The 27,738-nt window shown below is 43.4% G+C and overlaps 1 protein-coding gene across 1 annotated transcript; it reads left to right on the forward strand.

Moving 5' to 3' along the window:
• Positions 1–6,394: 6,394 nt before the first annotated feature.
• Positions 6,395–27,317, forward strand: LOC111524836 (zinc finger protein 98-like). The gene is made up of 3 exons (XM_026448207.1): positions 6,395–6,450; positions 26,592–26,718; positions 27,214–27,317. Exons 1-3 carry the CDS (start codon positions 6,421–6,423, stop codon positions 27,315–27,317), a joined length of 261 nt encoding a protein of 86 aa, XP_026303992.1. The 5' UTR covers positions 6,395–6,420.
• Positions 27,318–27,738: the final 421 nt, after the last annotated feature.

The following is a 27,738-nucleotide window of genomic DNA, read 5'->3' on the forward strand; positions in this document are numbered from 1 at the left end:
TAAAAGGTTAAAAAGTGGTCATTCTGGCCGGGCGCGGTGGCTCAAGCCTGTAATCCCAGCACTTTGGGAGGCCGAGACAGGTGGATCACGAGGTCAGGAGATCGAGACCATCCTGGCTAACACGGTGAAACCCCGTCTCTACTAAAAAATACAAAAAACTAGCCGGGCGAGGTGGCGGGCGCCTGTAGTCCCAGCTACTCCGGAGGCTGAGGCAGGAGAATGGCGTAAACCCAGGAGGCGGGGCTTGCAGTGAGCTGAGATCCGGCCATTGCACTCCAGGCTGGGCGGCAAAGCGATACTCCGTCTCAAAAAAAAAAAAATAAATAAATAAATAAAAAAGTGGTCATTCTATGTGATTTCGAAAGCAGCATTATCTAAACAGATGTATATTTGCATCTATATTTACCTTCGCATACCTTTATGACATCTGTCTAGTCATTCTTTATCCATTCATAGAATGTATTTTAAAAGGATGCATTTAAAATAAGTAGAGTGTCTGATAAAAGAAGCATTTGAAATGTATTATAAAAGTTAGTTGATCACATAGTGTCCAGATACTTACATGTTCACTCAGAACATATAAAGTAAGATTATTATATCGTTTTACAGATACCTAAAAAATATTTTAAAAATAGGTGGCTAAGGTTATCAGCTGAAAATAAGTGAGAATATATTTATTTGCACAGAAAATAAAAATGCTTTTCAAACTGGATACAAAATACAAAATGTATCACAGAAAAAGTCAGATAAAACACATTATTTAAAAGATATACAACTCTGTGCTACAAAAGTTGTGCCCCATAGAGGAAGTGTTACTAATGGAGGGTGTCTGGGTTCTTGGCAACTTGAACAAAGAATTAGATTAAGTAAAATATACTAGTATAAACAAAATTTGGAGCATAATTCTCTCCACCTGATTTCTCCAAAATTTGAAAACTAGTTGTGAGTATTTCTTTTTTTTCTTTTTTTTTTTTTTTAGGTGTGGCCTCGCTCTGTCACTAGGCTGGAGTGCAGTGGTGCAATCTTGGCTCACTTGGCTTACTGCAACCTCCGACTCTCTGGTTCAAGTGATTCTCCTGCCTCAGCCTCCTGAGTAGCTGGGGATTACAGACACATGCCACCACACCCAGCTAATTTTTGTATTTTTAGTAGAGACAGAGTTTCGCCATGTTGGCCAGGATGGTCTTGATCTCCTGACCTTGTGATCCACCCACTTGGCCTCCCAAAGTGCTGGGATTACAGGCATGAGCCTCCGTGCCTGGTCGTGAATGTTGTTAACTTATAACAATATAGTTATTTGCATAAGTGCAATAAAAATCTGTTTTCTTCCTGGGTGCAGTGGCTCACAACTGTAATCCCAACACTTTGAAAGGCTGAGGTGGGTGAATTGCTTGAGCCCAGGAGTCCAAGACCAGTCTGGGCAACATTATGAGACCCCCCCCCCACCTCCGTCTACCAAAAAATATATAAAAATTTGCCAGGCATGATGGCACTCACCTGTAGTCCCAGCTACTTGGGAGACTGAGGTGGGAGGATCACCTGAGTACAGGAGCCAGAGATTGCAGTGAGCTGAGATTGCACCACTGCACTCCAGCCGGAGTGACAGAGCAAGACACTGTCTCAAAAAACAGAACACAATTGGAGACACTGGTTGTTTTACCAAGGTATTGCCTGGAATGGCATGCTTTCAGATATAGACCGCTTTAAGGTATCATAGTTAGCTTATAGAAATAATATAAGCTCTTTGAACAAGCTGGCCTTAAACCTCTTCTACACAGTTCCTGTACGGGTTCCTTACCTGTGGTAAGTAAAGAATTCCACTTTCTGACAGGCCGAGGAGTCCAAGTTTTTTATGACCTGGGGGTGTTTTGCTGAAAGATTTACCTTCATCATAGGTTCGAGGATTCATAAGCAAAAGAAACCACAATATTACACTCAAATGCAGTTCAGAGAAAAGTTTAATGATTAATGAAGCAAGAGTATAATGGTAAACTTAGCAAAGACTAAAGTAGGAGAAAAGGAAAATATGTACGTTTATACATATATACACCAAATTTGGGAGGATACCTACATCCAGATCAAGCAGTGCTGGGAAGTTCCAGAAACAGCCATCTGGAGTTCCAGTTAGAAGAATCCCTGGGTAGCGCATCTACTCTACAGGTGAGACTTCAAGAGAGCAGTCGGAGGCTCCCAGCTTACATTCTCGGGCCAGTAGCTGACATTGTCAGTAGCATTCAAATGTGCAGCCTTCAAGGTTGAGTCAATAACGCTTAATCTTTTAGTTTGTATCTCTCAGGATGTTCTGAAACACAGATAATTGGTCAGATTCCCAAGTTTTGAGAAGTTCTATAGCATACACCCTGTCTTATTTGAAGTTTCTCATCCTGAAAGAGAATTCAAATTTTCCAACTCAGCTGAACACGCAGTCCCTGCCCTTGAACACACATTCTGGTTTTCTCACCGAGTCCCTGCTTGCTCCTGCCCACCTGACCATCCTAGGCAGGTGACTGGTGTTTCTGCCCCATATGTGCTTTGGCTTTGATGGTCACTGGTGGGTCACCATTGAGAAGGCACTGAAACTGGCCTCATTATCTGGGGTGTCACACGAAGTTCTTGGTCTCACAGTCAATGAAATCAAGGTGCAGACACTCCAACGGTGAGGATAGAACAGAATTTTAATAAGCGAAGGGAAGAAAGCTCTCTGGCACAGAGCAGACTCCCAGGAAAAAGAGTTGTCATTTTAAAGTGAAAAGCCCAAGGGATTTTATAAACAAGCTGGTCAGGAGAGGAGCTTCATTTACATAAGGTGGGAAAATCCAGTCAGGACTAGGTGTGTCATTGTGTCCTTTGCATAAGGTGCAAACTTCTGACAGTCCCCACTCCAGCGTTGTTTTTTTTTTTTTTTTGAGACAGAGTTTTGCTGGTGTTGCCTGGGCTAGAGTGCAATGGCGTGATCTTGGCTCACTGCTGCCTCCACCTGCCTGGTTCAAGCGATTCTCCTGCCTCAGTCCCCTGAGTAGCTGGGACTACAGGCACGTGCCACCACACCCGGCTACTTTTTTTGTACTTTTAGTAGAGACAGGGGTTCACTGTGTTAGCCAGGATGGTCTCGATCTCCTGACCTCATGATCTGCCTGCCTCGGCCTCCCAAAGTGCTGGGATTACAGCCATGAGCCACCGCACCCAGCCAAGCCCTAACTCTTGAGTGAGACCACAGGTCTTTTTGTTTTAGCCCCAATTTGGTTCATAACATGTTTTTAATTTTGGGGGAATGAAACCTTTATTCCAGAAAAATTTTCTCCCACAGTAATGATCACCAATGTCAGGGCACCTAGCACAGTGCCTTGCACATAGGGTGCACTCAATATATATGGACCTGGGTTGATTCAGGAACAAAACCAATAGCAAAGGTAGTTTTGCAAAGAACACTAATTTGGTAATATTGGTAAGACTGAAAGGCCATGACTTAGGGACAAATATTTTTTCATTCATTTGAGAAATAATTTGCAACTAGGTCACCTAAAAGTGTTGGTTTACAGCAGAGGCATTTGAGCTTGGATACACTGTCATCACATAGAGATATTTAAACTGCACTGTTGCCCAGTTTCCACTCCAGGAACCTGATTTAATTGGGGTGTGGCAACTCATGTTTGGGGGATTTATAAAGACCCCCCCACCCGAGGTGATTTTTACATGCAGACTTGGGTGAAAACAATTAGTTCAGGGTGAGGGATGCATTCACTGTGTGTGATTTCCACGTGTGCTTCTGAGATTTGTCCCATGGCTGCTTCTGACTTTGAAATCTTCAACAGGAGCTCTGCTATTTTAAAAATCAAAATACAGGCCAGGTGGGATGGCTCATGCCTATAATCCCAGCACTTTGGGAGGCCGAGGCGAGTGAATCACCTGATGTCAGCAGTTTGAGGTCAGCCTTGCAAACACGTCTCTACTAAAAATAGAAAAATCAGCCAGGCATGGTGGTGCACGCCTGAATTCTCAGCTACTCAGAGGCTGAGACACCAGAATCACTTGAAGCCAGGAGGCTGAGGTTGCAGTGAGACAAGATCGCGCCACCACACTCCAGCCTCAACAACAGAGCGAGGCTCCGTCTCAAAAAAAAGAAGTTAAAAACTAAAAAAATAGAAGAAAGAAAGAAATGAAATGTCTTCCTAGCAGATCTGTCTCTAGTCACTTGATTTCAAGGTAAGACATTGGTTCAGGCACACTACTTTTAGTCATTGTTGAAAATCATAAATAGCCCACACATATCAAAAAGTGTTTTTATTTTTTTCTGAGATGGAGTCTTACTCTGTCACCCAGGCTGGAGTGCAGTGGCACCACCTTGGCTCACTGCAAACTCCAACTCCCTGGTTCAGTCGATTCCCCTGCCTCAGCCTCCTGAGTAGCTGGGATTACGGGAACACATTACCACGCACAGCTAATTTCTGTATTTTTAGTAGAGACAGGGTTTCACCATGTTGGCCAGGATGGTCTCAGTCTCCTGACGTCGTGATCTGCCTGCCTCAGCCTCCCAAAGTGCTGGGATTACAGGTGTGAGCCACCGCGCCAGGCCAAAGTATTTTTATTTTTATGTTAGAGACAGTCTCACTCTGTCATGCAGACTGGAGTACAGTGGCACAATCTCAGCTCCCTGCGACCTCTGCCTCCCAGGTTCAAACGATTCTCCTGCCTCAGCCTCCCGAGTAGCTGGGATTACAGGGACCCGCCAACACACCCAGCTAATTTTTGCATTTTTAGTACAGACTGAGTTTCACCATGTTGGGCAGGCTGATCTCAAACACCTGACCTCGTGATCTGCCCGCCGTGGCCTTCCAAAGTGCTGGAATTACAGGCGTGAGCCACCGAGCCCCGAGCCCCGTGTGTTTCTTGTTTTTAAAGTTTGGCTAATAGGAGGCCGGGCGCGGTGGCTCAAGCCTGTAATCCCAGCACTTTGGGAGGCCGAGACGGGCGGATCATGAGGTCAGGAGATCGAGACCATCCTGGCTAACACGGTGAAACCCCGTCTCTACTAAAAATACAAAAAACTAGCCGGGTGAGGTGGTGGGCGCCTGTAGTCCCAGCTACTCCGGAGGCTGAGGCAGGAGAATGGCGTGAATCCGGGAGGCGGAGCTTGCAGTGAGCTGAGATCCAGCCACTGCACTCCAGCCCAGGAGACACAGCAAGACTCCGTCTCAAAAAAAATAAAAAATAAAAAAAAAATAAAGTTTGGCTAATAGGAAATTTAAAATTCTCATGTGGATCACATTTTACTTGGAAGGATTGTGTCCTTTTAAAAATCTCAGGTTAGTTGGGCGCGGTGGCTCACGCTTGTAATCCCAGCACTTTGCAAGGCCGAAGCCGTCAGATCAACTGGGAGTTCAGCCTGGCCAACATGGTGAAACCCGTTCTCTAATAAAAATACAAAAAAATTAGCTGCGCATGGTGGCGCAGGACTGTAATCCCAGCTACTCGGGAGGATAAGGCAGGAGAATCACTGCAACCCGGGAGGCAGAGGTTGCAGTTAGCCAAGATCGCACCATTGCACTCCAGCCTGGGCGACAGAGCAAGATTCCATCTTAACACAAAACAAAACTATCTCAGGTTGCCTGTTCAAAGGACCAGAACCAGGAAGGTTATAAAAGCCTAAATTTAGGCTAGGCGCGGTGGCTTACGCCTGTAATCCCAGTGCTTTGGGAAGCCGAGGCGGCCGGATCACTAGGTCAGGAGTTCGAGACCACCCTGATCAACATGGTGAAAACCCTGTCTCTGCTAAAAATACAAAAATTAGCGGGGTGTGTTGGCGCGCACCTGTAATCTCAGCTACTCAGGAGGCTGAAACAGTAGAATCTCTTGAATCCGAGAGGCAGAGGTTGCAGTGAGCTGATGTCGCGCCACTGCACTCCAGCCTGGGCGACACAGCGAGATTCCGTCTTAAAAAAAAAAAAAAAAAAGCAGAAATTTAAAAATAATTGTTATTCTATTCTTTTCATGTGTGAGCAGCGATACAGTATAGTATTTACAAATACATGAGACTTTATACACAAGGTTAAAGGCTAACACCCTCAGTAATGGTCTTAGCTCACCTCCGGGAGGAAGCCCTGCCTGAAAAGGCTGCACCTTCGGCTGTCACTCTTTCTTCATTCAGCCCAGCGTTTGGTCACATCTTCTGTCACTCAGGGCGTGAGCGCGCGGCACGGGGGTGGGGTCTTAAACGTTATCCAGTCAGCGGCGCTGGCCTGGGAACCGTCAAATCAGGCACGCAGCTGGAGCGGAAAGGGCGGCTTCCGGGATATGGCGGGGTCTTTGTCTCTCATTGCAGCCGGAGTTCCTGGTCTCGTCCTCGCCGTTCTGTGTCTTCTGCTCTTTGAGGCCCAGCCTCTGTGGCCCTGGACCTGCAAGTAGTGGAGATCAACAGTTAAGATGCCAGGACCCCCTGGAAGCCTAGAAATGGTAAGAGTGCCGGGTCCGACATCCGGAGAGAGGAGAAGCGGCTGTGGCGGGACTCAGGCCTCCCCGCAGTCAGCTCCACAATCTGCGCCCCGAGTTCTCCTTACCCAACTCGGCCTCAGTCCCCTTCAGCCATCAGATTGGCGACTGCGCTGACAGCCGGACCCCGGCCATGCTGTGTCTTCCCTGCGCAGTGATTGTGCCCTGGCCTGGAGTCCTCTCTGGGCAGCTCTGCACCCGCAGCGCGGTGTCTCTCCTAGATTGTGCAGGGACCACGGGAGATTCGTCACGGGAGAATCTTGACTCGGAGTGGTGGGGTGAGGGTTCATGAATGGAAAAAGCTTTTGTTTGGTTTATGGGGTTCCTAGTTCCTCTTTTCGCCTATTAAAAATGTATGGGAGTTATCGCGAAAATGCCTAAGAATTTAAACAAGGAGCGGTTCAAAAATTGTAGCGCACCCAGCTATGGGTTGTAGTTTGTGGTCCATGAAAAGATCTCGAAGGACAGATGCATGATGAAAATGCCCAAATTCAGTAATCGATTAGGTACATTTACGTAGTTTCTTAATTTTCACCTTGAGCCTACAAACGTCCTGGTTGTGTAACCAGAGCTTACTTGGCAGTTTATTGTTTTTTAAGCCTGAATTTTGTTTCCCCCAATGTGGTAATTTCTAAAAAAAACAAAAAACAAAACAAAAAAAAAAGCATTTGAGTTAGATTTTTTAAAATTAGGAATCCAGGGACTGTAGCAACCTCAGTCTATTTGCCGCCACATGGGACTGATTTTCCCTTACATTTTTCACATGAGTCCCAAGCAGGATCTCAGGTCAACCCCCCACACCCCATTTCTCCAGCCTAACTCTGGCTCGCAGTAAAATACTGAATTTTCAGTTTCTTTTGAAAATCTCAAATGCCAACTTCCTGTCCCGAATCTATTATTTGTTCTTTAATGTACATTTTCGATACTGTATTTTAATTAATCATTTTTTGACAAAGCATTAGATGGCATATTGAAAAAGATATGTTTTCTCATTTGAAGGACCTAAATTTGTAGCAAGTTCTGTGGCAGTTTTAAAAAGTTAAGCTGTTATAGTAAGTTACCGGGCATTCTCAATATTTGAGTATGGAACATATGCACAGGGAAAGGAAATAACATTGCACTTTATAAACTCTATATTGTAAGTGGAAAATGCAGTGGCTTAAACAAAATTATTTAAAATTGAAAAAAGAAAAAGAAAGAGGAATGTTTTCTGTTTGTAAATATTTCCTGTGAGAAGAAAGCAAAGAATAATCCCCTGATAGTGAATTGTAAAAAATCTCTGTGCCTCTTTTTCTTTTGTCTTTAGGCACAAAGATCTTATGAGAATGTTTTAGTGTCAAGATGTTTTTATTTTTCAAACATTATGGGGTGATTTGTCCTCAGCAACCCTGTCGTTTTTTCTTGGTCCTGGGTTTCAGTACTGTTTCTGAATAACCCAAGATAATGGCTATGGCTATGTCTGCTAGAGTATCTAGTGAATATCAGCTCCTAAGTCATTTTCTTTCACAGGACAACCTGAGGTAGGGAGTGTAGCCTCTGAAGTGGATACCCTGGGGAAGAGACAAATCTCTTGGTGTACTCTTCCTTTGAAAAGCTAACCCCTTGAGACATTAAAATTGTCTTCACCCAATCCAGCTTCCGTTTCTTGGAGACAGATTGCTGATCCACCACTCACATGCTGGTATTGAGGGGAAAACAGAAATAATTTCTGCCTTCTAAATGCTCTAAGATTTGTGAAAGAAAAAATAGTATCCCAAAAGACAAAAGAAAGAGATCACCTGACTTCAGTGAGATGGTTCAAAAACTTGCAAAGTAAAATACACTTGGGGCACTCACTTGAGCATAGTGCAGTGTCTCTTCAGAGAGTGGTCACTGAGCACTTAAGAGAGCAGGATGGAGTGGGAGAATCTCTCAAGTGATTGGATGATCTGAATTGACACACGAGTCAGACACATCTGTTTTCTTTCTTTTTTTTTTCTTTTTCAAATGGAGTCTAGCTCTCACCCAGGCTGGAGTGCAATGGCACGATCTTGGCCCACTGCAACCTTCGCCTCCCACATTCGAGTGATTCTCCTGCCTCAGCCTCCCAAGTAGCTGGGACTATGGGCATGCACCACCACACCTGGCTAATTTTTTTTGGTATTTTTAGTACAGATGAGGTTTCACCATGTTGGCCAGGATGGTCTTGAACTCCTGACCTCGTGATCTGCCTGCCTCATTCTCCGAAAGTGCTGGGACTACAGGCTGAGCCACTGTGCCCAACCTACATATCTGTTTTCTAATCAACACTGCTACTCCCTGGGTTTTTCACCTTGAAAAGATTTGTTCACTTATATCGACTTTAGTTTTTTAACTGTAAATTATATTTTATTAGTAAAATTTAAAAAGTAGGAAAATACTTATAGTATTTACATAGGGCATAAAAGTTGTGCATATCAGAAAAAATTATGTGTTCCATTTGTTTTTTGTTTGTTTGTTTGTTTGAGATGGAGTCTCACTCTGTTGCCCAAACTGGAGTGCAGTGGCCGGATCTCAGCTCACTGCAAGCTCTGCCTTTTAGGTTCATGGCATTCTCCTGCCTCAGCCTCCCGAGTAGCTGAGACTACAGGCGCCTGCCACCTCGCCCCGCTAGTTTTTTTTTTTTTGTATTTTTTAGTAGAGACGGGTTTAACCAGGTTAGCCAGGATGGTCTCGATCTCCTGACCTTGTGATCCGCCCGTCTCAGCCTCCCAAAGTGCTGGGATTACAGGCTTGAGCCACCGCGCCCGGCCCCTATGTATTCCATTTGTTAAAAATTTTGTTTATCTTTTTCTTTCCCAAAGTGAGTTTAGGAATTTTTTCAGGTGTGTTTTTTATGACTGGGTGATTTCAAGCAGAATTCCAAGACTTTGCTTTTAAAATGCTACCAAGAAAAACAATAGGGAAAATTTCTCCTGCATTTTGGCTGTAGGAAATGAATACATTTCCCGTCAGGCACGGTAGCTCATGCCTGTAATTCTAGCGTTTTTGGGAGGCTGAGGCCAGTGGATAAACTGAGGTTTTGAGTTCAAGACCAGCCTGGCTAATGTGGTGAAACCTTATCTCTACTAAAAATACAAAAATTAGCCAGGTGTGGTGGTGGGCTTCTATAATACCAGCTACTGGGGAGGCTGAGGCAGGAAAATTCTTTGAACCCAGGGGGCGGAGGTTGCAGTGAGCCAAGATCGTGCCACTTCATTCCAGCCTGGGTGAAGGAGCAAAATTCCGTCTTAAAAAAACAACAAGACACAGAATACATTTTCACAAGAAAATGTGACAGGTAATTGGTAAGTTACGTTACATAGATTCATAAAATATCACTTCCTTTTATTGCAGAGTAAATTTGTGACGGTGAATATCTCTGTTCTATATCTTGTTTTCATGACTTGTGAGTTTCATGCTAAATTTTATGAGATAAAACTTGGTACCTCCTAGCAATGTTCCCATATGACTAATTGTTACTACGTGATTTTTAATGGAAATAGTAAGACATGTATTGCCTGAAAGGAATTGATACTTTTGCTTTTCTCATTGAGGTATAAAATGGAATCATCTTATAATTTCATTCCCTTACATGAACATTGTGTTTGAGTAATGTTACTGAATTTTTCACACACGTAGTTTTGAAAACCAAGTTAATAACTCTGACAATGGAAATCAAAGCATGAGCCTAGTGACTCCAAGCTAAGGCTAATTAATATTGAGCCTGCAAAAGAAGGTTATTAATGGCCCAATTAGTTTTTTTCTGAAAAGCCACTCTTGCAGATGTCCCAGCCTCCTCACCCCAGCCATGGAAGAAACCTTTATAGTGAGAGAAGCTACAGAGCCCTGGAAAGCTGGGGACCCACAGGCAGATGCAGTTAAGGTTCAGAAGGGAAAGAACTGGCAGGATTTTTGTAAAGATGAAGTGGTTATTGTTTTGAAGCAGTTTCTAGACCGTTTAAGATAAACCAAAGTTAGATTAATGTAAAAATTAAATTCCAAAGACGTATTGTAACAGGAGAAAATACCTACTATAAGATCTTTAAAAATTGCAAGTTCAGGCAGACAAGGAAGGAACAAACAAGATTAGAACAAAGGTGGGAGGGAAATGAATGATAAATGGAGGGTGAAAAAGTCAGATTCTAGATTAATGTTTTACCCTGAAGTCAGCATGTCCTTAGGAAGGACATAAAATGGGGCTGTATTTTGACACGGATTGAGTGTTGCTGAATGTTAAGGACCCTGTGGGGAGGAGATAAGTGAAGTTTGATTAAAAAGTATTTTATTCTGACCACTGAAGAAAAATTCAGCTGATTTTTTTTTCTTTCTTTTTTTTTTTTTGGAGACAGATTCTCGCTCTGTCACCCCGGCTGCGGTGCAGTGGTATGATCTCCACTCACTGCCACCTCTGCCTCCTAGGTTCAAGCAATTCTCCTGCCTCAGCCTGCCAAGAAGCTGGGATTACAGGCACCTACCAAAATGCCTGACTAATTTTATTTTTGTATTTTTAGTAGAGGAGGGGTTTCACCATGTTGGCCAGGCTGGTCTCAAACTCCTGACCTCTGGTGATCCACCCGCCTCAGCCGCCCAAAGTGCTGGGATTACAGGCATGCCACCGCTCCCGGCCAGCTGATTTTTAAAAATGAGAAGGAAGGCTGGGCGCGGTGGCTCAAGCCTGTAATCCCAGCACTTTGGGAGGCCGAGATGGGCGGATCACGAGGTCAGGAGATCGAGACCATCCTGGCTAACACGGTGAAACCCCGTCTCTACTAAAAAATACAAAAAACTAGCTGGGCGAGGTGATGGGCGCCTGTAGTCCCAGCTACTCGGGAGGCTGAGGCAGGAGAACCGCGTGAATCCGGGAGGCGGAGCTTGCAGTGGCCGTAAACCCGCGAGGCGGAGTTTGCTGTGAGGCGAGATCCAGCCACTGCACTCCAGCCTGGGCGACAGAGCGAGACTCCGTCTCAAAAAAAAAATAAAAAATAAAAAAATAAGAACGAGAAGAAAATGTGCAGTCTGTGTCTGGCTATGTGATAGGTGAGAAAAAAGAACACCACCTAAGCCATAATGGAAAGCATGTTTCTTTCCATAAACTGTTTCTGGAGAACACAAAGGATAGAGACTTTTATTAATCACAGCTGTTTACCAGGATTATCCATGTGCTTCATCTTTCCCCATTTTTTTCTTTGTCTTATACATTTCTTACATTTGGCTTTCTTGGGGGTTGTATTTTGTATAAGCTGATAAATGTGACTACAGTGTTTTGCTGAGTTCTGTGAGTAACTCTATCAAATTAGGAAACTTGAGGGAGGTTACCTGAGTCCATAATTTTTAAACAGTAGCTTAGAAGCGTAGAGGGGCCTATGGGGTTTGTGACTGGCATCTGCCATTAGAACATTATTGTGAAAATGAGCCCTGAATCAGGGTCTATGCTGACTCTGGGTGCTGTCAGAATTCAAATTCAAATGTTAGACAATGAGTTGGTGTTGGGCAATGGCTTGGTGTTCAGTAAACTCTACAGATTTGGTATAAGAAAAAAGATATCACAGAGGCCTGGCCTGGAATAAAACTCTGGTTTATCTGGGAATGGGAGGCTCTGCTGTCCTGTACACAGAGTGTCACACTGCCCATTGTCCTGTGATTCCAGGTCTCCCAGAGTGAGAGAGGATCCAGACTTAGAGGAAGAAACTCTAACAGCAAACCCTTTTTTCCACAGCTGTCACCACAGGATTCCCACTCACTCACAAGCAAACCCACTAGATATTAATGTGTCCAGACATCTCCCAGGACTAGATACCACCCTGAGAAATTTTACAACAGCATTTTTGATTCTAGTGTTTCTTGACAAAAACCTATACAAGTGTCTACAAGTCTCCTGGCATATCCCAACCCCCAGACACTGAATCTGTAACAGCAACCTGTTTTCCCCACCAGCTGAGGGTTCTGGACCTCCTGTACCTCCTGTTCATCATCTCATCTGCCTGTGTAAACACAAAATCCGTCAGAGTATACCTCTACCTGAGCCGCTCTCTGTAGCACAAACCAGTTCTTCCACTTACATTGCACTGTTTCCCACTCATAGATTTTTATTCTTTTAACTTTTATTTTTGGTTCAGGGGTACACATGCAGATTTGTTATACAGCTAAAATTGTGTCATGGGGGGTTGGTGTGCAGATTATTTTGTCACTGAGGTACTAAGCATAGCACCAAACTGGTAGTTTTTCTGATCCTCTTTGTCCTCCCATTCTCCAACCTCAACTGGGTCTCAGTGTCTGTTGTTCCCTCTTTGTTTTTATGTATTCTTATTATTCAGCTCTTAATTGTTTGTTGTTGTTGTTGAGATGAAATTTTGCTCTTATTGCGCAGGCTGGAGTGCAGTGGTGTGATCTTGGCTCACCACAACCTCCGCTTCCTGGATTCAAGTAATTCTCCTGCCTTAGCCTCCTGAGTAGCTGGAATTACAGGCATGTGCCGTCACGCCTGGCTAATTTTGTATTTTTAGTAAAGATGGGGTTTCTCCATATTGGTCAGGCTGGTCTCAAACTCAGGACCTCAGGTGATCTGCTCGCCTTGGCCTCCCAAAGTGTTGGGATTACAGGCATGAGCCACTGTGCCCATCCTCAGCTATTACTTAGAATAACATGCATTTGGTGTTCTGCTGCTGCGTTAGTTTTCTAAGAGTAATGGTCTCCAGCTTCATCCATGTTGCTTCAAAGGACATGATCTTTGTGTGTGTGTGTGTGTGTGTGTGCGTGCATATTTTTTAATGGCCACACAGTATTTTATGGTATGTATGTACCATATTCTATTTATTTGAGATGGAGTTTCTCTCTTGTCTCCCAGGCTGGAGTGCAGTGGCACGATCTTGGCTCACTGCAACCTCCACCTCATGGGTTCAAGCGATTTTCCTGCCTCAGCCTCCTGAGTAGTTGGGATTATAGGTGTGCGCCACCACGCCTGGCTAATTTTTATGTTTTTAGTAGAGACAGAGTCTCCAACTCCTGACCTCAAGTGATCCACCCGCCTCGGCCTCCCAAAGTGCTGGGATTACAGATGTGAGCCACTGCACCTGGACCCCATACTTTATTTTATTTATTTATTTATTTTTTTGAGAAGGAGTCTTGCTCTGTGCCCAGGCTGGAGAGCAGTGATGCAATCTCGGCTCACTGCAAGCTCCGCTTCCCACATTCATGCCATTCTCCTGCGTCAGCCTCCCTAGTAGCTGGGACTACAGGTGCCCACCACCATGCCCGGCTAATTTTTTGTATTTTTCGTAGAGATAGGGTTTCACCGTGTTAGCCAGGATGGTCTCTATCTCCTGAGCTCATGATCCTCCCCCCTTGGCCTCCCAGAGTGCTGGGATTACAAACGTGAGCCACTGCGCATGGCCCATACTTTTATTTTTATTAAATTTTTTGTTTTGTTTTTTTGAGATGGCATCTGGCTCTGTTGCCCGGGGTGGAGTGCAGTGGCATGGTTTTGGTTCAAGCTATTTTCCTACCTCAGCCTCCTGAGTAGCTGGGATTACAGGCACCTGCCACCGCGCCCAGCTAATTGTGTGTGTGTGTGTAGTAGAAACGGGGTTGTAGAAACGGGGTTTCACCATGGTAGTCAGGCTGGTCTCGAACTCCTGACCTTGTGTTCCGCCTGTCTTGGCCTACCAAAGTGCTGAGATTACAGGTGTGAGCCTCTGCGCATGGCCTAAACCTTTTATTTTATTTTCTTTTTGAAGAGATGGTCACACTCTCTTGTCCAGACTGGAGTGCAATGGCATGATCTCAGCTCACTGCACCCTCAACTTCCCAGGCTCAAGCAATCCTCTTTTACTTTAGTCCCCCACGTAGCTGGGACTACAGGCACACACCACCAGGCCTGGCTAATTTTTTTTTTTTTTTTTTTTTGTATTTTTTGTAGAGATGGGGTCTTGCCATGTTGCACTGGGTGGCCTCAGACTTTTGAACTCAGGCTGTTTACCTGCCTCAGCCTCCCAAAGTGCTGAGATTACAGGTGTAAGTCACCATGGCCAGCCATACCATATTTTCTTTATCTGGTATGCAATTGAGAAGCATTTAGGTTGATTCCATGTCTTTGCTATTGTGAATAGTACTGCAATGAACATGTGTATGTCTTTATGATAGAATAATTTGTATTTTACTGGGTATATGCTCAATTATGAGGTTGCTGGGTCAAAAGGTAATTCTGTTTTACTTCTGTGAGGAATCGTCACACTGCTTTTTATAATGAACTAATTTACACTCCCACTGGTATAAGCATTCCTGTTTCTCTGTAACTTTGTCAGCATCTGTTATCTTTTGACTTTCTAATAGCCATCCTCACTGGTGTGAGATGATATTTCACCGTGATTTTTCTTTGAATTTCTCTAATGATTGATTAGTGATGAGCATTTTTTATATGCTTGTTAACCACATGTATGTCTTCTTTGAAAAAAACATCTTTTTCATGTTTTTTGTTTACCTTTTAGTGAGGTCTTTTTTTTTTTTTTTCTCTAAACCTGTTTAAGTTTCTTATAAACTATGGATATTGGACCTTTGTCAAAAGCATAGTTTGCAAATATTTTCTTTGTTCTGTGTGTTGTTTGTTTACTGTATTGATGGTTTCCTTTGCTATGAAGAAGCTTTTTAGCTTAATTAGCTTCCATTTGTCAATTATTACTTTTGTTGCAATTGCTTCTGGTATCTTTATTTTAAAATTTTTGCTGGCTTCTATGTCTAGAATGGTATTTCATGGATTTTTTTAAATATATAATTTGACATTTTACATTTAAATCTTTAATTTATCTTGAGTTGATTTTTGTATATGGTATAATGAAAGGGTCCAGTTTCTTTTTGTTGTTGTTGTTGTTGAGGTGGAGTCTCGCTCTGTCGCCTGGGCTGGAGTACTGTGGCTGGATCTCAGCTCACTGCAAGCTCCGCCTCCCGGGTTCATGCCCTTCTCCTGCCTCAGCCTCCCGAGTAGCTGGGACTACAGGCGCCCGCCACCTCACCCGGCTAGTTTTTTTTAATTTTTTTAGTAGAGACGGGGTTTCACCGTGTGTTAGCCAGGATGGTCTCGATCTCCTGACCTCGTGATCCGCCCGTCTCGGCCTCCCAGAGTGCTGGGATTACAGGCTTGAGCCACCGCGCCCAGCCGAAAGGGTCCAGTTTCAATCTTCTACATAGTGCTAGCTAGTTTTTCCAGTACCATTTGTTAAATAGGGAATTCTTTCCAGATTCGTCTTGTTAGCTTTGCCAAAGACTAGATGGTTGTGAGTGTGTGGCATTATTATGGGCTTTCTGTTGTGTTGGTCTATGAGTTTGTTTTTGTACCAGTACCATGTTGCTTTGTTTACTGTACCCTGTAGTATAGTTTGAATTCAGGTAATGTAATGACTTCAGCTTTGTTCTTTTCGGTTATGATTGGCTTGGCTATTTGGGCCCTTTTTTGGTTCCATAATTTTAAAATATTTTTGTTTTGTTTTTTTTCATTCTGTTAAGAAATATTTTTGGTAGTTTGATAAAAATAGCAAATCTGTAATTTTTTGGCAGTGTAACCATTTTAATAATACTGATCTTTTCTTTCTTTCTTTCTTTTTTTTTTTTTTTTTTTGAGATGGAGTCTTGCTCTGTCACCCAGGCTAGAGTGCAGTGTTGTGATTTCGGTTCACTGTGACTTCTACCTCAGCTTCCCGAGTAGCTGAGATTACAGATGCCTGCCACCACGCCCGGCTAATTTTTGTTTTAGTAGAGATGGGGTTTCACCATGTTAGCAGGCTGGTCTCGAACTCCTGACCTTGTGATCCACCCACTTCAGCCTCCCAAAGTTTTGGGATTACAGGTGTGAGCCACTTTGCCTGGCCAATATTGATCTTTTCTATCCATGAGCATAAAATGGTTTTCCATTTCTTTGTGTCATCTCTGACTTTTTTTTTTTGAGACCGAGTTTCGCTCTTTTTGCCCAGGTTGGAGTGCAGTGGCACGATCTCGGCTCACCACAACCTCCGCCTCCCAGGTTCAAGCGATTCTCCTGCCTCAGCCTCCCGAGTAGCTGGGATTACAGGCATGCGCCCCCACCCCAGCTAACTTCAGCTTCTCGAGTTTTTTTTTGAGACGGAGTCTCGCTCTGTCGTCCGGAGTGCAGTGGCCGGTCTCAGCTCACTGAAAGCTCCACCTCCCGGGTTTACGCCATTCTCCTGCCTCAGCCTCTGGAGTAGCTGGGACTACAGGCGCCCGCCACGTCGCCCGGCTAGTTTATTTATTTATTTTTTTTATTTTTTTATTTTTTGAGACGGAGTCTCGCTCTGTCACCCAGGCTGTAGTGCAGTGGTTGGATCTCGGCTCACTGCAAGCTCCGCCTCCCGGGTTTACGCCATTCTCCTGCCTCAGCCTCCCGAGTAGCTAGGACTACAGGCGCCCGCCACCTCGCCCGGCTAGTTTTTTGTATTTTTTGGTAGAGACGGGGTTTCACTGTGTTAGCCAGGATGGTCTCGATCTCCTGACCTCGTGATCCGCCCATCTCAGCCTCCCAAAGTGCTGGGATTACAGGCTTGAGCCACCGCGCCCGGCCGATATTTTATTCTTATTGTAGTGATTGTGAATTGGATTCCGTTTTTGATTTGTCTTTTGGTATGCATTTTTTTTTTTTTTTTATTTACAGGGATGCTGCTAATTTTTGTACAGTTATTTTGTATTCTGAAATTTTACTGAAGTTTTTTGTCAGTTTGAAAAGCTTTTCTGCCAAGATTATAGGGTTTTTCAGGTACAGCATTATGTCATCTGTAAACAGAAATAAGTTTTGACTTCCTCTCTTCCTGTTTGTATGCCTTTTATTTTTTTATCTTTATTTTTATTTTTATTTTTATTTTGAGACGGAGTCTCGCTCTGTCACCCAGGCTGGAGTGCAGTGGTGCGATCTCAGCTCACTGCGAGCTCCGCCTCTTGGGTTCACACCATTTTCCTGCCTCAGCCTCCCCAGTAGCTGGGGACTACAGGCGCCTGCCACAATGCCTGGCTAATTTTTTTTGTATTTTTAGTAGAAACGAGGTTTCACTGTGTTAGCCAGGATGATCTCGATCTCCTGACCTCGTGATCCTCCTGCCTCAGCCTCCCAAAGTGCTGGGATTACAGGCATGAGCCAATGCGCCCAGCCGATAACTCATTATTTTGAAGTATGTACCTTCCATGCCTAGTTTGTTGAGCCTTTTTAACATAAAAATGTTAAATTTTATTGATAGCCTTTTCTGCATCTATTGACATAATTTTGTGCTTTCTGTCTTTAGTTCTGTTTATGTGATGATCACATTTTTTAATTCATCTGCGATTTTTCTTTCTTTTTCTTTTTCTTTTTTTTTTTTTTGAGACGGAGTCTGGCTCTGTTGCCTAGACTGGAGTGCAGTGGCGCCATCTCAGCTCACTGCAACCTCTGCCTCTGGGTTCCTGCCTCAGCCTCCCAAGCAGCTGGATTACAGGTGCCAGCTACCACTCCTGGCTAATTATTGTATTTTTAGTAGAGACGGGGTTTAACCATGTTGGCCAGGCTGGTCTTGAACTCCTGACCTCAGGTGATCACCTGTCTCATCCTCCCAAAGTGCTGGGATTGCAGGCGTGAGCCACCACACCCCACCTCATATATGTTGAATTAGCCTTGCATCCCCAGAATAAACCCTACTTGATGATAGTCGGTTAGGTTTTTGATGTCCTGCTCAATTTGGTTTGCCAATATTTTGTTGATAATTTGTCTTTTTTTTCCTTAAGATTTTACTCCTGCAATTCTTGATCTTTTGTATAGTTTTTCATGTCAAAATCTCCTTCCATTCAGAAATGATTTTGGTTATTTCTTCTGCTAGCTTAGGGGTTGATTTGCTCTTGTTTCTCTCAGTCTTTTATTTATGATGTCAGGTTGTTAAACTGAAGTCTGACTTTTCAATGTAAGCATTTGATGCTATAATTTTTTCTCCTAACACCACCTTAACTGTGTTGCAAAAATTCAGGTATGTTGTATCTTTGTTCTCTTTTTTTTCAAAGAACTTCTTGGTTCTTGCCTTAATTTCATTATTTACCCAAAAGTAATTCAAGTGCAGGTTGTTTAATTTCCATGTAATTGTATGATTCAAGTGATTTTCTTTGTATTGAATTACATTTTTATCAAGTTGTGGCGTCTGTGTGGTTCTAGAGTATGTGCCACGTAATGATGGGAAGACTGTATACTATGTTGTTTTTAGATGGAGAGTTCTGTAGAAGTCTATTAGGACTGTTTAGTCACATGTTGAGTTTAGGTCTTAATCTTTGTTAATTTTTTGCCTCAATAATGTGTCTGTTAGTGCCGGTGGGTGTTGTAGACTCCCACTATTATTGTGTCAGTATCTCATTCTCTTCATAGATCTCTGACAACTTGATTTATTTATGTGCACCCATCAATTTATCATAGCACCTTTGTCTCTTCTGCTTTTTTACCATAAACATTCTTTCAGGTTCACAATTCAGATGTCCAAGAATTCAAGAACATGTCCAGTGACCTGGTTGTTTTAGGAGAAAATGTAAATTAAAACTAAGAGGCTTTATTCCCATACGATGTTATACCCAGACCGTTTATTCCCCGAAGAAGACCACCAGAGTCCAGAGTCAAAGCTAAGCAGCAAGGATCTTTATTACAGGTTCGGACCTGGAGCTCTCACACGCTCGTGAAACGAGCCAGACAAGAGAGCTCCCCTTCTGGGCTCTGAACAGTGTTATATAGTCTGGGGTAAACAGGCACAGAGTCATCGTACAAATTGGATGTATGGTTGGCCAATATTCGAACAAAGCGATTTGGCTGATTATGATTGGTTCCCGCCATCTCTAGTATTTCCGTTAATTTTGAAACCCTGGTGACGTTTATCAGGGGCTCGCTGGACAGGGGCGGGAAAGCGGTCTCACACAAAGGCAGTTAATCAATTTGTTTTTTTTTTTTACAAACCTGAGGCGGGAAAGCGGTCTCACACAAAGGCAGTTAATCATTTGTTTTTACAAACCTGAGGCGGGAAAGCGGTCTCACACAAAGGCAGTTAATCAATTTGAGGTAGGTTTCAAAGCAGGCCTAGGCAATACTTAAACGCATCCTGTGACCTTGCCATGCCACAGAAAAACGGGAGCTTACAAGAAAAACAGGAACTTACAACATTTTTACCATATGTTTGTGAGAGCAGGACAAAGTTTTAACACCGGGGTGGGGGCATCTTGTGCCCTTTCAACATGAAAGTAAGGGAGGATATTTTGTTCATCTCTGTTTTATTCAAGCATTTAGATTGTATGTAGATATTTTTCTCTGCTTTTTTGAAATATATGTAAATTATGTTAACAGCTAAATAAACCTTTTGTCATTCTTTTTGACTCAGGATTGTCTTTATGTGTAACCTGAGATTCATTGCTTTGTTTTTGCTTTGGCAAAGGTTTATGTTTTTAATTTTCGGTCATTAAAAGTACACACATTTGTTCAGAGTAAAGCCCATTTTAGGAGCACATGAAAGTTGGACACAAAGGTAGAATTAAATTTAGCAATACAGAATGATAAATACTAAAAGTTAGATAAGTTCTTTTGACAGAAACTTGATTATCCAAGGTAATTATTTGCATGCTGAAGTACTTACAATGCAAAAGCAAGGGTGTGGTGCGGTGGCTCACTTCTATAATCCCAGCACCTTGGGAGGTGGAGGTGGGCAGATCATTTGAGGTCAGGAGTTCAAGAACAGCTTGACCAACATGGTGGTATCCTGGCTTTACAAAAAATACAAGAAAAAAAAAAAAAAGTCAGCCAGGCATGGTGGTGCATGCCTGTAGTTCCAGTTACTTGGGAGGCTGAGGCAGAAGAATAACTTGAACCTGGGAGGCAGAGGTTGCAGTAAGTGCAGATCTCACCACTGCACTCCAGCCTGGGCAACAGAGCGAGATTCTGTCTCAAAAAAAAAAGATAATAATAATAAACAAATAAATAAAAATAAAAATAAATGCAGACTCAGTCAGATATTGCTACTTTCTGTTTTCTCTGTAACTTTAAAAAGCCGTTGGGCGCGGTGGCTCATGCCTGTAATCCCAGCACTTTGGGAGGCCAAGGCGGGTGGATCACCTGAGGTCAGGAGTTCGAGATGAGCCTGACCAACATGGTGAAATCCCATCTCTACTAAATACAACAAATTAGCTGGGCATGGTGGTGCATACCTGTAGTCCCAGCTACTTGGGAGGCTGAGGCTGGAGAATTGCTTGAACCCAGGAGGCGGAGGTTACAGTGAGCCAAGATTGCACCATTGCACTCCAGCCTGGGCAACAAGAGCAAAACTCTGTCTAAAAAAACAAAACAAAACAAAACAAAACAAACAACTTTAAAAAGCCAACCAAGATTATGATACTTTAAGATGGAGATTGGTTGTCTTCATTTGTTCCAGAAGTAATTGTGTTGTGACAAGAGTGCCAAGTGTAAGAGACTCTGTGCTGTGCCTGCTTTCTCTAACTAATGCTAATAATGAGCCTAGGGGGAGTCAGCCTTGACAGGGGACTTATTTAAAACACCCTCTCATGGACCCTTTCCATACCTGCAGAATCACATTACATAGAGTGAGACCAACATTACCAAATGATTTATAAGCTCATTAAAGCTTGAGAGGCAATGCTTAGTTAATGTGCAGGTTTATAACATAGGTATATGTGTGCCATGGTGGTTTGCTGCACACATTGACGCTTCTAGGTGCCCTCCCCTTGCCCCCGACTTCACAACAGGCCCTGGTGTGTATTTTTCCCCTCCCTGTACTCATGTGTTCTCATTGTTCAACTACCACTTATGAGTGAGAACATGTCGTTTTTTGTTTTCTATCCCTGTGTTAGTTTGCTGAGGATGATGACTTCCAGCTTAATCCATGTTCCTACAAAGGACATGAAGTCATTTCCTTGTATGGCTGCATAGTATTCCATGGTGTGTATGTACCACATTTTATTTATCCATTCTGTCATTGATGGGCATTTGGGTTGTTTCATGTCTTTGGTGTTGTAAATAGTGCTGCAATAAAAATATGTGTGCATGTGTCTTTATAGTAGAATGATTTATATTTCTTTGAGTATACACCCAATAGTGGGATTGCTGGGTCAAATGGTATTTCTGGTTCTAGATCCTTGAGGAATCACCACACTGTCTTCCACGATGGTTGAACTAATATACATTCTCAGCAACAGTGTAAAAGCGTTCCTATTTCTCCACAGCCTCACCAGCATCTATTGTTTTTAATAATCACCATTCTGACTGGTGTGAGATGGTATCTCATTGTGGTTTTGATTTATCTTTCTCTAATGATCAGTGATGTTGAGCTTCTTTTCATATATTTGTTGGCCACATAAATTGCCTTCTTCTGAGAAGTGTTTGTTCATCTTTCCCCCCCCACCATTTTTTTTGTGAGATAGAGTCTCACTCTGTCTCCCAGGCTGGAGTGCAGTGGCATAATCTCTGCTCACTGCAACCTCTACCTCCTACCGCCATTCTCCTGCCTCAGTCTACCGAGTAGCTGGGACTACAGATGTCCACTACCACACCCAGCTAATTTTTGTATTTTTAGTAGAGGTGGGGTTTCACCATATTGGCCAGGCTGGTCTCGAACTCCTGGCCTCAAATGAGCTACCCATCTCAGCCTCTGAAACTGGTGGGATGACAGTCGTGAGCCACCACGCCCAGCTTTTGCTAGGTTTTTGATGGAATTTTTTTTTTCTTGTAAATTTTTTAAACTTTCTTGTAAATTCTGGATATTAGACCTTTGTCAGATGGGTAGATTGCAAAAATTTTCTCCTATTCTCAAGGTTCTTAGCTTCTTTGTATTCAGAACATGCTCCTTTAGCTCCGTGGAGTTTGTTATTACCCATCTTCTGAAGCCTACTTCTGTCAATTTGTCTATCTTATTCTCCATCCTGTTCTGCACCCTTGCTGGAGAGGCATTGCAATCATTTGGAGAAAAGGCACTCTTGCCTTTTGTGTTTTCAGTGTTTTTTTCTTTTTACTTTTCTTTCTTTTTTTTTTTTTTTTTTTTTTTGAGATGGAGTCTCGCTCTGTCGCCCAAGCTGGAGTGCATTGGCGCAATCTCGGCTCACTGCAAGCACCGCCTCCCAAGTTCACATAATTCTCCTGACTCAGCTTCACGAGTAGCTGGGACTACAGGTGCCTGTTACTATGCCCAGCTAATTTTTTTGTAGTTTTTAGTAGAGACGGGGTTTCACCATGTTAGCCAGGATGCTCTCGATCTCCTGACCTCATGATCCGCCCACCTCGGCCTCCTAAAGTGCTGGGATTACAGGCATGAGCCACTGCACCTGGCTTCAGCGTTGTTTTCATTGATTCTTTCTCATCTTCATGAGTTTGTGTAGTTTCGATCTTTGAGGCTGCTGACTCTTGGATGAGGTTCTTGTGGGGACTTTTTTGTTGCTGTTGTTCATTTCTGTTTGTTTTTCTTTCAGTAGTCAGGTCCCTCTTCTGTATGGTTGCTGTGGTTTGCTGGGGGTTCACTTTAGGCCCTATTTGTCTGGTTCACTCCTGCTCCTGGAGATAATACTCAAGGAGGCTGGATAACAGCAAAGATGGATGCCTTCTCCTTCCTCTGGAATGTCTGACCTCAAGGAACACCAATCTGATGCCAGTAGGAACACAGCTGTATAGGGTGTCTGACAACCCCTGTTGGAGTATCTCATCCATTTGGGTGGCATGAGGAACAGGACACATTTAATGAAGCACTTTTGTTGTCCCTTGGTGGAGGGGTATGCTTCACTGGGGTTAAACCCACTTCTCTGGGTTGCTTGGATTCCTTAGAATTAGCAGAAGGAAAAGCTAATGTGCTCATCCACAGAGACTGCAGTCACCTCTCCCCTTAGGGACTCAGGCCCATGGACATCAGAGTTCTGTCCCTGAGCCTCTGGCTGAAGCCGTTGGAGTTCCTGCAGGGTGGCCCCACAAAGTGAGGAGGGATGGGTCAGAGTCAGGCCTAAAGAGGTGCTGTAGCTGCAGTCTGGCACAGCCGGTGTGTTGGGCTGTCGGGGACACCTCTTGGAACCAAGCCGTCCAGCATCCCTGTCTCCAGCAGGGCTAAAGCACCGCCAGGAGCTATAGAGATGGCTGCCGCCCTTCCCCTGCCCAGGGAGCCTAGTGTGTTAGACAGCTGTCAGCCCCAGTACTGGTTGCTGCCCCACCCCAAGGAGCTCAAATGGCTTAGACAGCAGGCAGCCACAGCTGTGGTGCTGGTCACCCCTCCCCTGGGAACTCAGCAGGCTTAAACTGATTTTAGCTGAGAGGTTGTTGAGAATCTGCACAGCTCTGGGGTTGGGACCCTAGGTCCTGGTGGCATGGGTTCCCGAGTGAAATCTTTCAGTCTGTGGGTTGCACAGTTCCTTGGAAAAAGCATGGTTTTGTCAGCTAAGTAGCACACTCGTTCACTGCCTCCCTTGGCAGGAGGGTGGGGGCTCCCCTGGCCTGTGCGGCTGTCAGGTGGGTGGCTGCACCACACTCTTCTTTCTTCCTCTCCATGGGCTATGCCAGCTGCCTAGTCAGTTCTGATGAGAGAACCTGGATACCTCAGGTGCCAGTGCAGGATGCACAGGCCATTATGGTTCTTTTCGGTGGGAGCCTCTGATCGCTGCTGGTTCTAGTAGGCCATCTTTGCCCTGCCCCTAAAAATTTTGTTTGTTTTGTTTTTCTTTTTAAGCTAAACATGTCTCAGGTGAAGAGCTGTGTCCACTCTGCCTCCTGGAATGCCATGTGTTCAATACTTGCAGAGCTTTACTTTTCTACTTGTGCTTTTTCTTCCTAATGAGTTTGTTTTAACTACTTTTTAGTTCTTATTATAGTCAAGGGGGTCTGAAAAATATTTCTTTCCTGTATACCAGAGTCTTCTCTACATTCTCAACATCATGGCTTCTTATATGTCATAAAGAATTCTCACCATGAATTTATGAACTGCAATATTAAGAATTTTTATTTTGTGGCTGTGGAACGTGGAAAGGTGTGGATACTCAGTATTCCTATTGGGGAAAAGCTGGGGTCCTTAGTAAAGATGGAGAGCATGTGATGTTGAGGTTCCATCTCTGTTCTCCATTAGCTGTATGCGGAACAGGAGTAAGAAAATGCTTATTTAGCCGGGCGCGGTGGCTCAAGCCTGTAGTAACAGCACTATAGGAGGCTGAGATGGGCGAATCACGAGGTCAGGAGATTGAGACCATCCTGGCTAACACGGTGAAACCCCGTCTCCACTAAAAAATAAATACAAAAAAAAAAACTAGCCAGGCGAGGTTGCAGGCGCCTGTAGTCCCAGCTACTCGGGAGGCTGAGGCAGGAGAATGGCGTAAACGCGGGAGGCGGAGCTTGCAGTGAGTCGACATTGCGCCACCGCACTCCAGCCTGGGCAACAAAGCGAGACTCCGTCTAAAAAAAAAAAAAAAGGAAAATGCTTATTTAAATGGGATGGCATTTATTACCCGGACAGTTTTGGGGAAAAAATATATATATATATTAGGAGATACTTGCTCTTTAGGGTCTGAAAATCACTATTAAAATGTACAGAACATGGCAGATATCAGTATCTGGAACTTTACATAAAGCCAATGTTTCTATGTGATTAAATTCAGGCTGTAATTTACTTTTGGCTGGGAGTTACCATAGCAGTGATGCCGTGTCCTTCTCTGTGCATCAGCATATCATAGACATTCGTCTTCATGCAGTTGATGTTAATAACTCACTTGGTTAATGAGCTCTGTGACAGAATTTTTTTTTTTCTATAGAGTTAGTTATTTTTCTCTTCATTATTACCTTTATTCAGCAGATGTGCATAAACAATCACATTTAATCTGGCAGCTGACCTTTCTTGGGTTTTCTTTTCAGTTATCTGTCTTTAGAAAATGAAAGCTCTCATCTTTGTTTACAGGCCAGAAAAACTGAAAAACACACAGGCTCTTCCACTTACTGGATGTTTGACAAAATAGTTTTCTTGGACCAAACACATGGGCATTACTGGTGAACTTGTTAGAGATCCAGAAACTCATTTTATTACAGATTTTTTTTTTTTTTTTTTTTTTTGAGATGGAGTCTTGCTGTGTCTCCTAGGCTGGAGTGCAGTGGCATGATTTTGGCTCACTGCAAGCTCCACCTCCCAGGTTCACACCATTCTCCTGTCTCAGCCTCCCCAGTAGCTAGAACTGCAGGGACCGCCACCACGCCTGGCTAATTTTTTGTAATTTTTAGTAGAGACGGGATTTCACCGTGTTAGCCAGGATAGTCTCGATCTCCTGACCTCGTGATCCACCCACCTCACCCTCCCATAGTGCTGGGATTACAGGCATGAGCCACCATGCCAGCTCAGATTTTCTGAAAAAATAATCAGGATTAACAAGATCTCCAGTTTATTGTACACATTAACATTTGACCAGTAATTTCTGAGTATGTCTTTTCCATCTGAAAACTTTACACAACTTATTCTGTATGATGTTAGTATAGCACTAAAAAATGTACATGTTAGTGTTAATGCCCTCAATTTTATACTTCATCATCCAGAAAAGTGTCATCTATACATTGATGTTGTGGATCTTATACTACTCTCTTTTCTCAGAGTTAGAGAATACATTAGAGAATATTTCTGTGTTGAAAGTTATTTATTAGGCCGGGCGTGGTGGCTCAAGCCTGTAATCCCAGCACTTTGGGAAGCCGAGGAGGGCGGATCACGAGGTTAGGAGATCTAGACCATCCTGGCTAACAGGGTGAAACCCCGTCTCTACTAAAAAAAAATACAAAACATTAGCCGGGCGTGGTGGCGGGCGCCTGTAGTCCCAGCTACTGGGGAGGCTGAGTCAAGAGAACGGCATGAACCTGGAGGCGGAGCTTGCAGTGAGCCGAGATTGCGCGGCTGCACTCCAGCCTGGGCAAGGGAGCGAGACTCCTTCTCAAAAAAAAAAAAAAAAAAAAAAGGAAAGTTATTTATTAAATATTTTCAGTCACTCCTATAAGTAAGAACCAGTTCTCTTTACTCTTGTTTTGCCTTGAGTCAAATTAAAAATTCTGTTCATGGACACTTAGTAAATATGCGTGTGTGTGTTTGTGTGTGTGTTTGTATGTTTTTCAGGGAGTGTTGACATTTAGGGATGTGGCTGTAGAATTCTCTCTGGAGGAGTGGCAATGTCTGGACACTGCACAGCGGAATTTATATAGGAATGTGATGTTAGAGAACTACAGAAACCTGGTCTTCCTGGGTGAGAATAACTTCAGTACACAATTCCCTAATATACCCTGTAAGTTTTATTTCTCCTTTTTGTAGAATGGTTTTTGGAAATTTATGCTTTCAGATCTCTGTTTTTTGTTTTTGTTTTTTTAACTTCAAGATTTGTCTATGTAGAAAAGAATTTCAAGATGTTTCATTTTGACCTGAACTTTCCACCCTCCTGAGCTGATCTGTGTCCTTTCACTCTAGATTAGTGTTAATTTTAGAAATTTAGTGGCATAACATACTGTTGCCCACATCTTAAAATGTAATTGCCACTACCAATTTTTGATTTAGTAGTACCAGGTAGTAAAATTAAGAACGTACAAAATTAAAATATTTCCTAAATATTTAACATTTGTTGTTGTAAATTAGTATTTTGGAATTAATTTACTAGAATATTCTATTACATCATTTTTACTGAATACACTACTAAATTGATAATTGGAGAATATGAGCATGATTCAGGTTATTTTTAATAAAACAGGTATTGCTGCCTCTAAGCCAGACCTGATCACCTGTCTGGAGCAAGGAAAAGAACCTTGGTATGTGAAGAGACATAAGATGGGAGCTGAACCCCCAGGTAGGTGAGAGTGAAAGTGAATACAACAGACAACACAGATGAGAGGTCCAAAGCAGAAAAAAGAAAAGTCCTTAAAATGATTTGAAATCTGTGTTCTAAAGGAAGTAGTTTCTAGGAAGCCTGAATTTTTTTGTTTGTTTTTTGTTTTTTTTTTGCTCTCACAAAGAAGCATCTTCTGTCTTATCTTTGTAAAATTGCTAAAGATAGGCCGGGCGCGGTGGCTCAAGCCTGTAATCCCAGCACTTTGGGAGGCCGAGACGGGCGGATCACGAGGTCAGGAGATCGAGACCATCCTGGCTAACACGGTGAAACCCCGTCTCTACTAAAAAATACAAAAAACTAGCCGGGCGAGGTGGCGGGCGCCTGTAGTCCCAGCTACTCCGGAGGCTGAGGCAGGAGAATGGCGTAAACCCGGGAGGCGGAGCTTGC

Source organism: Piliocolobus tephrosceles, chromosome 21, assembly GCF_002776525.5.
Source record: "Piliocolobus tephrosceles isolate RC106 chromosome 21, ASM277652v3, whole genome shotgun sequence".
In the NCBI taxonomy this organism is placed as follows: domain Eukaryota; kingdom Metazoa; phylum Chordata; class Mammalia; order Primates; family Cercopithecidae; genus Piliocolobus; species Piliocolobus tephrosceles.